The following is a 17,894-nucleotide window of genomic DNA, read 5'->3' as shown; positions in this document are numbered from 1 at the left end:
AGAGTGAGGCCCAATACCTTGAAAGTTGCTTTATTTCAAGAGTCTTTACAGAGCGTCTGTTTCCTTTTCGCCCAACGTTTCAGCTTTTTGCCTTGATCACGGACAGGAACACAAGCGCCCAGGTGCGCACAGGTGTTATTTAAAAGGTGCATCACGTGTCTGCTTTAGTCAGTACTACCGTTCCCAAAATGCATCGTGCATATTTTTCAAATTGTAACATGGCAATCCAGAGATGTTTTGTTTCTTCGGTGATATTAACTGGTGCACAAGCACTGATATTTACAAGGAATCGTTTTCAAGCAGGCAGGTGAGTTTTAATCCTTGTCGCAAATGTCTTTGAAGTATTTGGCTCATGAAAATAAAAGCGTCTTTCAGGCACATTAAAGCAGGGAATCATCCCTCTTTAAATCCCTTCCACGCGCCATTCCTTTTGCTAAATAGACATCCCTTTGTGGGTTGGAATGCGCGAGTGAGCCAGGCTCCTCAGTAATATCACAAAGAAGCAACAGCGTTCCCCCGTTTCCGGAGCCCCAGGCCCTTCAGGGTGGCCTCACCACATGAGCACGGAGCAGCCCACAAACACCACACTGGCAGGAAAGACAGAGTGAGGCCCAATACCTTGAAAGTTGCTTTATTTCAAGAGTCTTTACAGAGCGTCTGTTTCCTTTTCGCCCAACGTTTCAGCTTTTTGCCTTGATCACGGACAGGAACACAAGCGCCCAGGTGCGCACAGGTGTTATTTAAAAGGTGCATCACGTGTCTGCTTTAGTCAGTACTACCGTTCCCAAAATGCATCGTGCATATTTTTCAAATTGTAACATGGCAATCCAGAGATGTTTTGTTTCTTCGGTGATATTAACTGGTGTACAAGCACTGATATTTACAAGGAATCGTTTTCAAGCAGGCAGGTGAGTTTTAATCCTTGTCGCAAATGTCTTTGAAGTATTTGGCTCATGAAAATAAAAGCGTCTTTCAGGCACGATTAAAGCAGGGAATCATCGCTCTTTAAATCCCTTCCACGTGCCATTCCTTTTGCTAAATAGACATCCCTTCGTGGGTTGGAATGCGCGAGTGAGCCAGGCTCTTCAGTAAATATCACAAAGAAGCAACAGCGTTCCCCCGTTTCCGGAGCCCCAGGCCCTTCAGGGTGGCCTCACCACATGAGCACGGAGCAGCCCACAAACACCATATAAAAAACCATAGGTTTCACACATGTTATAGTTAGGTGGACATTTAACTCGTAAAAAACTAATGAAATTCCCCCGTTTTAGTTAGGTCAGATAACTATAACTCGCGCACCCGCAATCCAGTGCTCATGACGTCACATATTACATCACTCATGACATGGTCAGTGGCATCACTCATGAAATCACTGATGACATCATCCTTGTGATAGAGTGGCGGTCGCGCGAGTTATAGTTGTGTGAAACCTATGGTTTTTTTAGTGAATTTGCAAGGTTTTTTAAATGCTAATTTCTAACTATAACGTGTGTGAAACCTATGGTTTTTTTAAGTGAATTTGTAGGTTTTTTTAAATGCTAAGTTATGTATGTTTTTTATTTTTTATTTTTTTAAGGTTATTCACGGTGCGCGCACCGTGCGCGCACCCCGCGATTTAAAAAAATAAATAAATGTTTTTTCACCCTTTGGGGTCCTTTAGGGACCCCCTGACAAAGGCTAGGGGGTCAGGAACTCTCTACCCTGCCACCTTTTCACGTTCGCCACCTCTATTTTTCACTCTCGCACCCACAACAAACAAAATGGCGGCTGACACTTCCTGATTTCGACCGATTCGAACGTTGACTGACATGTAACCACCAATAAGAATTACGCTCGCGCACGTTAGGGTGCGTGCGCCGTGCGCGCACGGTGCGCGCACGGTGCGCGGCTATAGATATTGATGTGCTTTAACTGCAATTTTCTCAGGAAATACTGAACAGATTTACTCCATACATGCAAAAGGCACATGCCTGACCTGAGGACTACCTCTCTGCCAAATTTCAAGTAATTCTGTTCAGCCGTTTGGGCTGTACCTTCGACTAAAGGTCCTATGGAAAAATGCATGGGGAAAACGCGTTTTGGGACCCCCCTTTTTTCTCGGCCCCCACTTGACGAATCACCCCGAGACTTTCAGGGTAGGAGCTGAGCGGAGCGCCCCATTAGTTTTGAAAATTTCGCGAGGATTCGTCAACCGGTGCCAAAGTTATTCAAAATAGAATTTTCAGATTTCCTATGGAAACACGGTCCTAACTATAACTATCTACTGGTGACCGCCAGTAGATAATATATATATGGGAATGGTATGCAATATTTTATTTACAAATCTAATCTAATACTTCTATGCGCTATATATATATACATATATACATATATAGTTTACAATTGCCATATAAACATTCTTATTTGGTTTTCAGCTTCAGAAATAACAAATAAATAGCGCATAGAAGTCTTTGATTAGATTCGTAAATAAAATATTGCATATCATTCCTATCTATATATGTAGAGATATATAAATATATAAATATATATATATATATATATATATATATATATATATATATATATATATATATATATATATATTCACTGAAAAAACCATAGGTTTCACACATGTTATAGTTAGCGGAAATTTTACTGATAAAAAACCAATGAAATTCCCCCGTTATAGTTAGTGCAGGCAACTATAACTCACGCGACCGCAATCCTCTGCTGATGCTAATACTGTATTTAGACACTTATTTGCCCATGTCTTCTTCCATACATTTTTAGCTATACATATATTACAAATATTTTTTTTTCATAAAGACACATATGTCATCAGCAGAAGATTGCGGTCGCGTGAGTTATAGTTGCCTGCACTAACTATAACGGGGGAATTTCATTGGTTTTTTATCAGTAAAATTTCCGCTAACTATAACATGTGTGAAACCTATGGTTTTTTCAGTGAATTTGCAAGGTTTTTTAAATGCTAATTCCTAACTATAACGTGTGTGAAACCTATGGTTTTTTCAGTGAATTTGTACGGTTTTTTAAATGCTAAGTTACTTTACCCCATTCGTGGCGTGCGCGCCCACTTAACGCAGTTCGTTCCGTGCGCGCACGGTGCGCATCGCGCACCGTGCGCGCACAGTGAGCACGCGGTGCGCTTCGCGCACCGCGCGCCCACTTTACGCAGTTAGTGCCGTGCACGCACGGTGGGCACGCGGTGCGATGACAAAGCAAGAAAGCACGTCAACAAATCTGTTTCTGCTTTCCTCCGTGACTATGGTATGGGTGCCATTTACCACAACAACTTGCGTTATGACATGCAAGACATTTATAGAGGAGATGGTGTGCACTTCAATGATGAAGGGAACAGAGTCTTCCTTTTGAACCTTAGACTCTGCATCGGTACTTACTTGTAGGTACCACTAAAAAATCATTTCATAAACACAACGGCTCTTTTTAGAGCCCCCTAATATCTAAACACTTAAATCTGATTTTCATTTTTTTTTTTTTTTTTTCTACCGTACGCTTACCGTAAGCTTACCGTACGCGTACCCCGTGATTTTTTTTAAAATCAATAAATGTTTTTTTTGTACTTTTCTGTCCTTCTTTGACCCCCTTACAAATGTTAGGGGGTCTGTAACTCTCCTCATTGCCCCCTTTCCTTGTTTTCACTCTTTTTTTTCAGAGTGAAATACACAAAATGGCGGCCGCCGCTTCCTGGTTTCGGCCGATTCGAATGTTTACTAAGATCTAAGAGCCAATCAGAATCGCGCTCGCGCACGCCACCGTACGCTTACCGTAAGCGTACGGTAAGCGTACCGTAAGCGGGCTCAGATATATATATTGATTTAAAGGCTATTTTCTCAGAATCTACTGAACAGATTTACACCAAACCTACAAAAGGCACTTCCTTGACCTAGGGACTACCTCTCTGCCAAATTTTGAGTAATTCTGTTCAGCCGTTCGGGCTGTAGCTCGTTCTAAAGGTCCTATGGAAAAATGCATGGGAAAAACGCGTTTTGGGACCCCCCTTTTATCTCAGCCCCCGCTTGACGGATCCCCCCGAGACTTTCAGGGTAGGAGCGGAGCGTAGTGCCCCACCTATTTTGAGAAATTCGCGAGGATTCGTCGACCGGCGCCAAAGTTATTCAAAATAGAATGTTGAGGTTTTCCTATGGAAACGTGGTCCTAACTATAACTACCTACTGGCGACCGCCAGTAGGTAATATATATATATATATATATATATATATATATATATATATATATATATATATATATATATATATGCAACCACAATCCTTGGATGAGAAGTTGTGTGAAACACAACCAGGAACGGACCACCACGCAGGTAAATAGTTTCCAAGTGCAGGTTTATTCTTCCCTTACAACAACATGACGCGTTTCTCCCGGATTCAACCGGGCTTGATCACATGACATGTCGAGACAAAACAGTGCAATAAATACATTTTTTGAGTGAAGCCAGCTCCTCCTACAAGTCTCATAGAACCAGAAAACAGACTTCAAATCGGATCAAAGAGTACATATTGTTTGTAGTAAAACCATATATCATATAGCAGTGCAAATACTAATGTTAATGAGATACGTTTCACAAATTAATGCCATACATAAATATTTTAAAAAATAAATAAATAAATATGTAAGATCAGAGGACAATGTAAAAAAGTTAATTGATAGATAACAATAAAGTTATTCAACATTGTCTGGTTCCAACCTTGATAAAGTTACGAGTACAGGGGATATATATATATATATATATATATATATATATATATATATATATATATATATATATATATATATATATATATATCAGAAGCAAAGGGTGTCCCCAAAGGAAAGGTCGCACACAGAAGAGCATCCGCACACCATCTCCGGCAGCAATCCCACACCACGGGCATACGCAGCCTTCCTGATTGCAGTATGCCAAACGTTTCAAGCCGTAGCCCTTGATCACCAGCCTGCAATCAACACAAGGAGGCATCCACATAGATTAGGAACTTTTATTGGTAGATAACAGTCCCGCCCCAGTGGGCGTAAGCAGGCATGGCATTCTGGTAAATGCAGTCCATCTGCTAAAAACTGGCGTTCCCTGTACACCCCAGTGGATTGGATGCCTCACAGTGTCACAAACAATGTTAACCCGGTTGGGTGAGGGCATGCATAAAGACCGTAGTGTAGTTCACCAATACAATCCAGAAATGAGGCCCCTTCTGTTCCCGAAACGTGCCCGTATTGACGAGCACCGGGATCCGCCAAGGTTCAGCAGCGGGACCATTCCGCGGCCGGAGGAGCCGCAAAACATCAGAAGCAAAGGGTGCCCCCAAGGAAAGGTCGCACACAGAAGAGCATCCGCACACCATCTCCGGCAGCAACCCCACACCACGGGCATACGCAGCCTTCCTGATTGCAGTATGCCAAACGTTTCAAGCCGTAGCCCTTGATCACCGGCCTGCAATCAACACAAGGAGGCATCCACATAGATTAGGAACTTTTATTGGTAGATAACAGTCCCGCCCCAGTGGGCGTAAGCAGGCATGGCATTCTGGTAAATGCAGTCCATCTGCTAAAAACTGGCGTTCCCTGTACACCCCAGTGGATTGGATGCCTCACAGTGTCACAAACAATGTTTACCCGGTTGGGTGAGGGCATGCATAAAGACCCACTGGGGCGGGACTGTTATCTACCAATAAAAATTCCTAATCTATGTGGATGCCTCCTTGTGTTGATTGCAGGCCGGTGATCAAGGGCTACGGCTTGAAACGTTTGGCATACTGCAATCAGGAAGGCTGCGTATGCCCGTGGTGTGGGGTTGCTGCCGGAGATGGTGTGCGGATGCTCTTCTGTGTGCGACCTTTCCTTTGGGGACACCCTTTGCTTCTGATATATATATATATATATATATATATATATATATATATAAATAAATATTCTTATTTGGTTTTCAGCTTCAGAAATAACATATTTCTAGGATATAGAAGCACATAAAATCACTTCTATCATGGGAGGGAACTTGATATACAGGAATATACAACTATTCTCGTGGAAATGTTGGCATTAGCCAAAAAAATGTAATAGTTTAAAATGCACTTAGTCAAGCATCGGCTGTCACGCAGAATAAAAAGCGATGTTTCTGTTTTTACACCAGTATAAAATAATTTTCTGGCACCTCTTTCTGTAGTGGGCACAGATGACGCAACATCACAGATTGTGGCATGCCAAAACATGAGAAGGAAAGGTCTTGGTGTGCTGACTAAGATGTACCCGCCTCTGTAGCATAGTAAATGTGCTTTAAAAGGTTGTGACAGCCCCATCTGTGCTTATGCTTTCTGTTCAACAAGCCCCCACGCCATGGAGGCACACATTCCACCTTGTTATTTGAAAGCAGACTGATGCAGTGAGTCCCACGAGCAGTGTTCCCACATCTCCCAAACCGTGCCAGTGCACGACAAGTCTATTTGTTGTGTGAAATCTCTTATATTTACTGTGGAAACAAGGTAACATTGTTTGTGCATGCATTAATCATAGACATATCTGTACATTTTGAAAGGAGCTGTGTTCTTTTTCATCTGCTTGTCTATTTACAAGCTAAGGGAATAAACATCCAAACTAAAACAGATATCTACCACATATCCCCGCTCTAACATTTGCAATCTCCTAATAGGCCAAAAAACCCCAATACAATTCCCAACACTTGTATACCAGGGGCCAGTTTTATCAAGGATGCTTTTGCCGTGCAGTGTCACAAACTGTGACGTAAACCGACGTAAAGTCTTGAATTGTGATTTACTTGTCAGTGCAAATCTTGATTTGCCCTGGAAAATAGACATACAGTAATTCAAAATTGTGCTAGGCGCTACTTTGCATTGCTTTGTGTCAAGGGGATGTTCTATGGGTGGTACATAGGTGTTTCCATGCAACCGCGCATGGATACTGACACATAGCCCTATCTACTTAAAAAAAGTAGACAGGTTTTGCCCCACAAATTTACACCGCTTTAAGGCAGGCATAACATTTGGGAAAAGTTTTCTTAAAACGTTTCTAACTTCGCACACGTGCTTTATTTACAGCTCAAATACAAAGTTAAAATAATTTTAAACTAAGTCTCAGCATAACATTTTGTACTGAAAGGATACACTTCTGGTACAAAACCTGTGCTAGACATCACGCATGCAGCCTTGCATTGTTATGCACCAGCGTAAGGGATGACAGCAGCAGAGCCATGCCTTCGGACTGTACTACTGTGAATGTGAATAAAATACTTTATTGTATTAATCATTTGATTACAATAAAACAGAAAAAGAATAAAATAAAAAATAAATAAAGTGCGAGCATATATAAAAAAATATGTTTTCAGTGATTAAAATTCCCTATAAAAGAGCATACATGATTCATAATACCGTATTTATACATATATATATATATATATATATATATATATATATATATATATATATATATATATATATATATATATCTCACGTACTGGTGGTCGCCAGTAGGTAGTTATAGTTAGGACCCATTTTCCATAGGAAATCCGCAACATTCTATTCCCAATAACTTTGGCGCCGGTTGACAAATCTTCAAAACTTTTGGCCAGCTCCGGTACGCTTCTATCCTGAAAGTCTTGGGGTGATCTGTCAAGCGGGGGCCGAGATAAAAGGGGAAGTCCCAATACGTGTTTTTCCAATGCAATTTTCCATAGGAACCTTTAGTCGCAGCTACAGCCCGAACTGCTGAACGGAATTACACCAAATTTCAGCCCTTAGTTCAGAGTCGTGCCTTTTGGTTAAATGGTGTAAATCCGTTCAGTAGTTCCTGAGAAAATCAAAAGTAAAATCACATATATATCTATGGGCGCGGTGGATCCGCGCACCCTCCTGATCACGAGCTGTATGCTAATTGGCTGTCAACATTCCAAACCAGGAAGTGTTGGCAGCCATCTTGTGCCTCGGTTCAGTATCCATGCGCGGTAGAAGCACCCTGACCCCCCTAGACCTGCTCAGGGGGTCCCACAAGGACCCCAGGGCCCAAAAAAATATATATATTTTTTTTAAAAATCGGCGAGATTCGAACACCCAGCGTGAATTTCGCCCCAAATTTTTTTTAAAAATGAAGCGCGGACTCCCGCGCTTCTTTAATATTCAGCCCCCGGGTGGGCCAATTCCCAGGAGCACAATATGTATTGGTATGGGGGCCCAAAGGGGCCCCCAGCCCCGGGGACCGCCACCCACGGGGTTTTTAAAACATATTGGCGGTGCCCCCAGGACCGCCACCCCCGGGGCTTATTAATTATGTGTGGGGGGCTCAAAGGCCCCCCAAACCACGGGGACCGCCACCCCCGGGGCTTATCTAAAATATTTGCGGGGGGCACGGCCCCCCCGCAGCCCCGAGGACCGCCACTCCCCAGGGCTTGTTTTAAAAAAATATATAAAACCTGTGTGGGGGTGCTCGAGTCCCCCCACATGCCCCTGGGACTGCCACCTCCCTGGGGCTCTAAATATTTAAATTAGGGGGTCTGTGATAGACCCCCAAAGCCCCGAAGACCACCACCCCTCGGGGCTTTGTAGATGTTGGGAGGGGGGCTGCGCAGCCCCCCTCCTGGAGCCTGTGATGGCCCTGGGGCCCGCCACCCCCCAGGGCCTGCTCCTACAGTATCCAGGGGTGCTTTGATATTTGGAAGAGAGAGTAGGGTGCCTGTGTGGACGAGCGGACCTGTACTCAAGCGTACTTAAAGATGGTACAAAAAACAAGGAATTACAGAAACCTAGAGTCTACAAGGGATTTGAGTAATAAGACAGAAGAAATCAACCGTAATAAAGTAAAGAGCATCTTGTTTGAAGCAACAGGCAAGCCAGCCCCACCAGTGTCCATGTCATCGACGGCCCCAACCAGCGTGTGTGTCCAGCCTGAACTTGCCTTATAGATATGACCTCAGGTATGTTAGGGTATGTCTGGACTAAGTTTCACCCTACCACATCCTTTAGTATATGCTGCATAGATATTTTTATGGTGTAAAGGAATTGTGGCTAAACAGATGTGAGTTATGGTCTAACTCAGTGAATGTACTTCACAGGTGCCACACACGAGCTAAGTGGCTCTACTAATTTTGTGCCTTGGATGAACATGGAGTGCGCAAGCCACTGTGACCACTGTGACTTTGTTTGTGTTTACTGTGGGAGCGCTTCTTTTACATGGTGACAGCTCTGGATCCACTGTCACAGCATACTTCATGCAGTGGTTACACAGATGGTGTATCAATAGTGGTACCATTCAATAGACTTTGAGGTATGACATTTCTACGCTGTTTGTGGCATGTTACAGAGTGGTCTGCGTTTTACAAATGTGCCAGTTTCTGCAAAAGGCAAAGGATATTTGACATTGGACTTAGGTGCCGTCTACAGGGATGTTTCTCTGCATTCAAGAACTCACTCAGTGTCTGTTTATATCGAAATGAAGTTTGGTGCCGGTTGCTGGATTTGTCCAACAAAGCTTGAATTCAATTTGGACATGCGTCCAGAGGAGCTGCGAAAATGCCCGTTTAACCGCCATGCTCAATTAAAAAAAAAAGCCGGGCACGAGCCAAGGAACTAGCGCACCTACCTCTTTCCAGCTGATTGGTCGCGTGTAGTCTCTCCTGCGATGGGCCCTGCGTCATCTGTATTCTGACGTGCAGGGCTGCCTCAGCTCTGGCGGTGCTTCTCGGGATATAGGACGTTGTGGTGCATGTACGCAACGTGAACCACTCTGCAGCGATGTAGAAAACGTGCCGCCATCTTGTGTTTGGTGGCTGCAGTCTTTCATCATCTTCTATAGAAGGCTTGCTGTCACGAAGTAAATTTATTGCGCTTTGCCAACCATGTTGTTTTTTCTATTAAGTTCACAAAATCTTGCACTTGACCGGGTGCGTCGTAGTGTTTTGTTCAGTAGCAGTTTATGTCTTCATGTGATTTGAAGGTGTCCAGGGATGTCACATGGTCCAGATAGTCGACATCTCTGCAACCTTTTGGTTTATAGGTTAGTCAAAGCTCGGAGAAACTACAGGTACTCTCATGTTTATCATTCACCTGTTTGTCTTAACATTGGGCACTATCGTGGGGCAGACACCCAGTTCATCATAGAGACACATTGTGCCGCAGAGAATGCAATTGCAACCAGTCTGAATTGTATCACAGGAAAACCACTTGAGCTATGGTTTATTCATGTTAGTTTTGTCATACTCTGACGCTTCAGTTAAGACTGTTCCTGTGCTCCCAAAGTGAGTTACTACCTTACTGGACATTCTCTATTTGCTACAAAGGCACGCTTTGGCACGCAGTAATTCCCTTATGTTTTGTTCAAATATGTCATACATTACTTTTCTTCTTGGTGTACTCTAGGCTAGTGTGTGTCCAATGTAGCACAGCTCGGGAGAGAGATTGCTCACCGGCGTGGGGCACGGGTCACCAGTGTTCTACAGTAGATGGATTTATTTTAGTAATATCAAAAGTTTCATATTTCGTGATGCCACATTTTAACAATGTTTTTTGGTTTGGACATCCTAGTCTCCTAGTGGGTGGACATCACAGTTGATCCCTTAGGTATGGGGTAAGGTTGGGTTTTAGTCCCAGTTAGTAACCCCTACATGGAGGTAGGTATATGGATTAGCTCCCTTATACCTGTGGGTGTCATTCCCAATTTATGTACAAGGGTACCTTGTGTTTGTATGCCAAAGTTTCTGCCTCTTTACACTTATGCGGGATTTAATTTACACTCCCTTACATGATGGTGGTTCTGGTCTTGGTAGGTGGTTTCGTGATCATTGTGGGTCGTCTTACGCTGCACGTTTGGTTTGAACTTTTGGTCTGATGTGTTGGTAAGTCGCCTTGCGCTGCACGTCATGTCTGTATGTGTGTAAGTTGCCTCGCGCATCACATGTTGCAGTTTTGTGTGTAAGTCGCCCTGCGCATCTCGTGCTGTCCTGTGTAAGTTGCCCAGCGCTTCAGATGTTGTTGTGTGTAAGTCACCCTGTGCCTCACTGTGTGTATCCTCTATGTGGGCCATTTTGTGGTACATGTGTGTTTTTGGTGTTGGTTCACCCTTGTTGTCTGTTTCTGGCCTCAGGTGTTAGTCGTGTGGTGTGTCCACCCTTCACTACATTATTCTCTAATGTTTTTTGGGGAAGGATGTGGTTATTGCTTGCTTGGAATTTATTATTACTTGGTAATTATTACTGCATCACAATTTTATTCCTTCCTAAAGGTACGCAGTGTTTATACTCTGACAAAGTTGCTATTAGTTTCGCTTCTCTGCATTGTAACATTGTTTGTGACTTAATAATTTATTTCACGTTTGGAAATGTCTTAATAATTTTAAAGAGGGAGGATGGGGGATATTGATGCACATTTTATATGTCGTATTTTGCCCATCTTTTCTTGATTTACATTGTTCACACTCTTGTGATGTTTTGCTTTTAGTTGCATCCCTGAGTTATGAACATTACCGCTTTCTTGAGTATAGTTTTCTCGTTTAGATTTGTAATTTTTGTTTCTATTTAAAGGAAAGGGATAATGTTATATCCTAAGTATTACAAGTATATGTAATCAGCCTAGGTCCTCCTAGCTGCTCAGCCAGAGTGAGAGATGGTAACGGAATGTTGGTGTGACTGTGATGAATTGAATGCCTGGGTGCCTGTGTGGATGAGTGGTGACAGTTGGAGATGGGCTGAGCAGCTAAGCAGGCTGCTCCTGGTGGGGCTGGTACATGGCTAGTACCTGACTAGATCTGTCTGGACTATGATACTACCCTGACGTGGAACCAATAAAGAAGACTTGAAACATACAACATGGCTACCAGTGTCTCTATGTACAGGGTACAACAGTTTTGCATTTGAATGTAGTAGACCTTAATAATATTGATACTTGTTCATTGGCTGCTCCAAAAGTGTGGCGGTTTTCTTATACACCATTCCAAAAGCACCTCTCTGTGGTCTTGTGAAGTAAGCGTATGAGTCTTTAGTAAGAATTAATGTCTATTGCCCAGACATCTAGAACTGTTACAGAATTAGAGTTTGATAGACATTTGCTTTGGGTGCCAACTCGAAGAACCCAGTCCTCTGTGGATGATAGAGAAAGTCTGCACATTATTTTCCAGCAAAGGTTCAATTTTCCTTCATAAAACATTTCACTTCTGTCACAATGATGAATGCTACCAGCATTACTAACTAAGCCCACCTGGCTAACTGGCTGCTAATCAAGGGGACCATCATCACATTCTTTTTCGCATTATCACAATTAAGCATTTTAACAATATCATTGGTAGCAAAACAAGGAGATTTTGAGCTACACCACGCTTCAATAAATTGTCCACGTAGTTCCTATCGTATAGATAAGTTCTCTTTTAATACTCTCATAAACCCTATGTATTGGAGCAGCGGTCTAGCCCCGATGTGGCAATGGTCATTTAACTGCAAAAAGCGCAAACTGGAAATATCACTGTGCATGTGAAGGCCTGGTGCCCTACCTGCTACTTTGCATTTTGTAATTGTTTTCACCAATTTATTGTTGCAATAAATTGAATTATCATGTATCTATTTTGTATTTGGTCAACTTTGACTGTTTCACTAAGAATTGTTTTATTCCTAAAGGAACACTATTCAACCATTAACTCTGTTATCTGGTGATTGTAGGATAACATAGCGCCGAGTAGTGTACTGGGAGAAGTGAGATAAATTGGAGCACTCGCATTTATTTCTTCTTTCACTACAGATAAAACAATCCACATAATGTAACACCTTGCTTGCTATACATATCCATTCAATAAAAGTACTGTACGTCTTGCGGACTGCATGGGAGATCTATGAATATTACATTAATCATGATGAATCAGCGGGAATGATTCAGGAAGTCAAGCTTACACCTTTGAGTAAGTTTACACTTATGCAGAATTCACAAAACTGCATTTTAATAGTAAGTTTACGGGTGCGTAAAAAGATAGGAACTGCAAGCTTACTATTAAAAAGCAGTTTTGTCAATGCTGCAAAAGGGGAAACTCCCTCAAACGTCTAAGGTTGCTTTTGTGAGTCAGGCCCAGCGCACCTAACTTGCAACCCTAAACAATTTAAGATCCTTTGTCACATTCTTCATGATCACTGTCCAAAGCTTGCACCTCCTTTCGACATCCAGTCTTGTCAGTTTTTGAGAGTACATACACAGGATTTGCTTGGTCTACATAATTGTTGACAGACCTATCCATAGTCGGCATTCTATCACCCGCCATTTTGTAAAGGTGTTCTTAGTGGCGGAAAGGGGTAAGATTAAGATTCCCATGGGTATGCATAAATTCTCTTTCATTCAACTTCCTTTAACTATCGTACTTTCTAATTCTCACGGTGTGTCTAGCAGAGATACAATTCTGTCCATCCATTAGGTCCTTATATAGGTTCCTTAATTCCTTATGTAAGCAGGTGCATAATGTTTCTGCAAGTTTCCTTCTGTGGTACAGCACTACACACATAAAAGCATTTCTATTGCAATCAGTCAGTTGAATGAGCCATTCCCTTCTTCCTGTACACAGTTTTCTGTCTCTAGTATCCACAGCAGTATAGCATTGTGTGTACAAGTCGCTGGCACTGTAGTTGGGACACTAACGCTTGCATTCACAAAGTGACCCAAGAACAAATCCAGCTCAAAGTGATAATTAAGCTGTTCTTCAGACTACACTTTACCCAGGAGGGGACACAAATTAAATGGTTGTACTGGAAAATGGAAGTTTCCTACCTTGCCAAGGCATCTACTGTAATTACATGTCCGTATCTAGTTCCCATCTGGCATGGTCACATCTTCCTCAATCAATAAGAGAATCTCCATTATCATCAGAACACAATTGTGCTAGGTCCCGGATGATCGCCCATGCTTCGATGATCAAATCTGTTAGACCTGACACTCTTGGATGATAGCAACCCAACCATGTTGCCTTCACCCCTTCTATTTGTGCTGAATACATTTGTGTTGGCTTTAGGACTCTGTGATCTTTACCACTGCTAACCAGTGCTAAGATACTTGTGATCTCTCCTTAAAACATGGTCAAATACACCGGATTGGCACATTTAATTTTCTTGTAAGTCCCTAGTATATGATACTACATGTACCCAGGGCCTGTAAGCTAAATGCTACTAATGGGCAGCAGCACTCATTGTGCTACCCACTCCAGTAACCCTGTATTGCAGTTTTACACTGCCATTTCGACCTGGCAAAATAAGCCTATTGCCAAAACTAAACTTCCCTTTTAATTCTTATACATCACCGTTTAGGTGGGCTCTAACAGCTCATAGAGCAGGGAGCATGGTATTTAAAAAGTAGAACAGGGGTACTTAGGTTTTACATGTCCTGGCACTAAACAACTCCTAAAGTCGTTTTTTGCTGTGGTAAGACTAATCTTGCCCACTGACAACATCTGGTTATCTTATTACATTTAGTAAGCGCTAACATTGTATTGGGAGCAGATAGAGATATGCTATTTAGATGCAAATAAATTGTAAGTTAAAACCTCTTTAATGGTAAAATCGGATTTATGTAAATTCAGAAGATGTCACTTTTAGAAATGTATTTAAACAGTGGTCCCTTGGGAAGATAGGGATGAAAACATGTGAATGAATATAGACCCGATCAGTGCTATATTGTTTGCACTTGTCCAGCCGGACAGAGGTCTAGTATTTAATAGTTAACAATTTTTAGAAATATGTACAGAAAGTGGGACACAAGCCTGTATCCTACTACACAATCAGAAACAAACAATTAGGAAACACACATGGAGGCTCAGGCAAGGCTCACGGTTTGTTACAGAAAAAATTCTCGATGTGAGAAACAAATCGCAAGGAACACCTTTACATATTCAAATGATAACATTTCTAGTGACGTATAAGGTGTTTTAAGATGTCGACGGCGTTTCGATCCATGTGAACAATGCGTGGATCATCATCAGGACATTGGATGCATGCCTCGACTCCAGCATTGACGGAAGCAGACCCCCTGCGCACCCACTTGGGTGGATTGCCTGGATTACTCCAGCAAGGCACTGAATGGCTGGGTGAGGTGCAGCCAAGTGAGTAGTTATGAAGTGCTCTATGATCTGATTTTGAGAAAACACGACCTGATGGTGGACAAACATATTAATGTGAAAGGCCATATTAATTTAATGGTTAAAGCTGCACAGTTCTATCTTGTATTCCAGACCAAGATTTCAAATTAGTTGTGAAATCTCAATCTATTCAAACTTGTATGAATAGTAATCAAAGTGTTTCATTCTAGAGCTCCAAGCTATCTAGCCCAGACTCTGTCCTCTTCAGAATTATTAGTCAATTCTACGTGATACACCCCCTCCTCCTCACTAAAAAATGCACACTAAATCAAACCTTCTCAGGGATGGTTAAAAAATATGGAACTTGGTTCACCAGCTGTCAGAGCAGACTTTTCTGTGTTCAAATAATTTCAGTTCCACGTGTACCACACATTTCCAGCTAAATCTTATCCTACTGTTGCAGGGATTCTGCTCATGCACAGAACTATGCGCAGGAAACCAGGACCTCAGTGAATTGCGGTGTACCAAAAACTCCCCTCAGTACCCAGAACCCCGTTCCAACTAGCAACAGTGTCCCATTAATTTTTCGTATCCTCTTGAAGCTACCAATGTATAGACAACCCAGAACAAGCGACTTAGAGTACTCTCAGGAATGGTGGGAATCAGAAATACCTGTCCGTTATTATTCTCATATCAGTCCACAACAAGTGTAATCAGAGACACGGTAAAGTTTAAAATGTTTATTTTATAAACGACGTGTCCGAAGATGTAGTACTTTGGCTAACATAAGCAGACAAATGATTAAAATTAAAACCATCAGCATTGTTACGATACCACAGAAAATGAAGGGAGAAATCATATTACAAATGATAGTGGAATACAACCACCCTCCCTTCGCTAGTAAGCTAGTATTAATATACTAATAGAAGGTCTCTAGGTTTGAATGGGGAACCCCATACCGTAAAGATCAGCTTAGGTGAATCACATCACAGGATCAGCTTTGCTCTGGGCCTGGAAAAGTTCTTCTCCAGAATGTGTGTCTAATGCATGCAAACTGCAATATTAAAGGCTCTCGACTTTCAGATATTTGCAGCTGTGTGCGTGTTTTGGCTAGAGCGTGGGTCGATCAACCTGAACTCAAAAACATACATTGTTTGGTGGCTCAGACTGTTTCTGCACACATTGTTCAGACCAAGGTTGCACTGCAAGTCTAGGGATGTGAACAACAGACAGTTCTCATGTGAAGAAAAGGCAAGCAAGCAGTTTTCAAATAATAACATGTATCTGCAGTGTTGTGTGCAAAAGCAGAAAAAGTGGCAAGATGGCGTTTCTAACATCTAAGGCGCTTATGCTAACATAGCAATGTATGTATCTAAAACGCTGCCTCCACTACACTACCACTCTGTGATGTTCTCTAAACACTTTATTGCACCTTTACACATTGTTACATTTAGAATTGTATCCGCCAAAAATTTATTGTAAAGTTATGACCTATGTTTATTCTCTTACTTCCTTGTACTTTGCCTTGAGACGCCACAAACGTGCATGTGCCACCCTGTGATGGATAGTAATGTGGAGACTATTAAGTACATGCAGAAGTTTTTAATGCCATCGTTTTAATGTAGCGCTATGTCTTGTGCACTACCAGTGTTCAGAGGATTCTCTGAGTGATGTTTGTCAGTTTGCAGGAACAGGCAGAAACTGTTACAATGGAGATTGCTCGAAAAAGTATGAAATATGTTAGTTGTGTACTGGGAATTAGGGCATGTACTGTGACTATTCTTGATATCATCGTACATATAGGAAATATATATGATCAACCATGAAAACGAGTTCCCAAAAACAGGAAGTGCAATGAGTTTTCTTATCTAGAACTTTCGGATTAGGAATGAGCAGTTCCTTTGACATAACTTTACATAACATTGTGAATAGTTTGTTTCATTTTGGATCTTTAGTTGCTTTTTCACAAGTTCGATATCAAGCATCACTCACTGAAGGACTGTGTCATTAATATTGTCTGGCTGTATTGTGCTATTTCCTCTTTAGGAAGGATTTGAAAGAAGCCATTGAAAAGCTAATTGAAAAGAAGCGTCAGAAACTTTCAACTGTGGAGAGGCTAGAAGAGAACATGGATTTTGCGTCTGAGTTAATTTTTGCCCAGGTATTGATAGTTTTGTTGGCAATGAAGTCTAACTCTCCTTTTGTCATATGTTTTCTATCCTTTCTTTTGTTCTTGATATCATATAATTGTTGATACTATGAAAGTTTAAAAACATAGGGCCAGATTTAGAGTTTGGTGGACAGAGTACCCCTTAGCAACCTGATGACGTATCCTACCCACCCAACCCTCAGTCATTCCAACTCTTTTTGTGACAAGCAGACCTTAAGTATTCTGCCGAGGGGCTGCAATTGGCTCCATCGACAGAATACTTCCTGCAATGGTCTGACGGAGAGGTCCATCATTGCCAGGAAAAGCCTGGCAGTGAGAGACAGGAAAGAAACAATAATGACCCCCACACTCTGGGAGAAAACTCCCAGGGTGTGGGGCTATTTAGTTTAGTTTTTTCACAAAAAAGCTCCCGCTTTGGAAGTCAAAACAAATCGTCCACAAAGATTTTAGTACATTGAAAGGAATTCCTATGACAGCCGTTCCTTTCAATCTACAGAGATAACTGCTGGGCCGAGGGTTGTCTCTAAATTTGACGTGTGGTAGTCTATCAAGGTGGCTGAGGTAATGTCCTATGCCACCTTAGCCTACTGTATTCTCCCCGACAAAATTTAAATCCGGCCCATAGTCTGGATGAATTCCACTGCAGTGCTGAAATAAT

General features: G+C 42.0%; 1 protein-coding gene across 1 annotated transcript in view; it reads left to right on the top strand.

Moving 5' to 3' along the window:
- CYP19A1 (cytochrome P450 family 19 subfamily A member 1) overlaps positions 1-17,894 on the top strand; it is a 209,783-nt gene that overhangs the window by 170,580 nt on the left and 21,309 nt on the right. The window contains exon 7 of the mRNA XM_085646336.1: positions 17,113-17,227. Within this exon, the coding sequence (XP_085502462.1) occupies positions 17,113-17,227 (115 nt within the window). The remainder of the gene's footprint in view (positions 1-17,112; positions 17,228-17,894) is intronic.

Source organism: Triturus cristatus, chromosome 3_1 (genome assembly GCF_964204655.1).
Source record: "Triturus cristatus chromosome 3_1, aTriCri1.1, whole genome shotgun sequence".
In the NCBI taxonomy this organism is placed as follows: Eukaryota; Metazoa; Chordata; class Amphibia; order Caudata; family Salamandridae; genus Triturus; species Triturus cristatus.
Note: the sequence above shows the minus strand (reverse complement) of the source record. Positions and strands in the feature narration are given on the sequence as shown.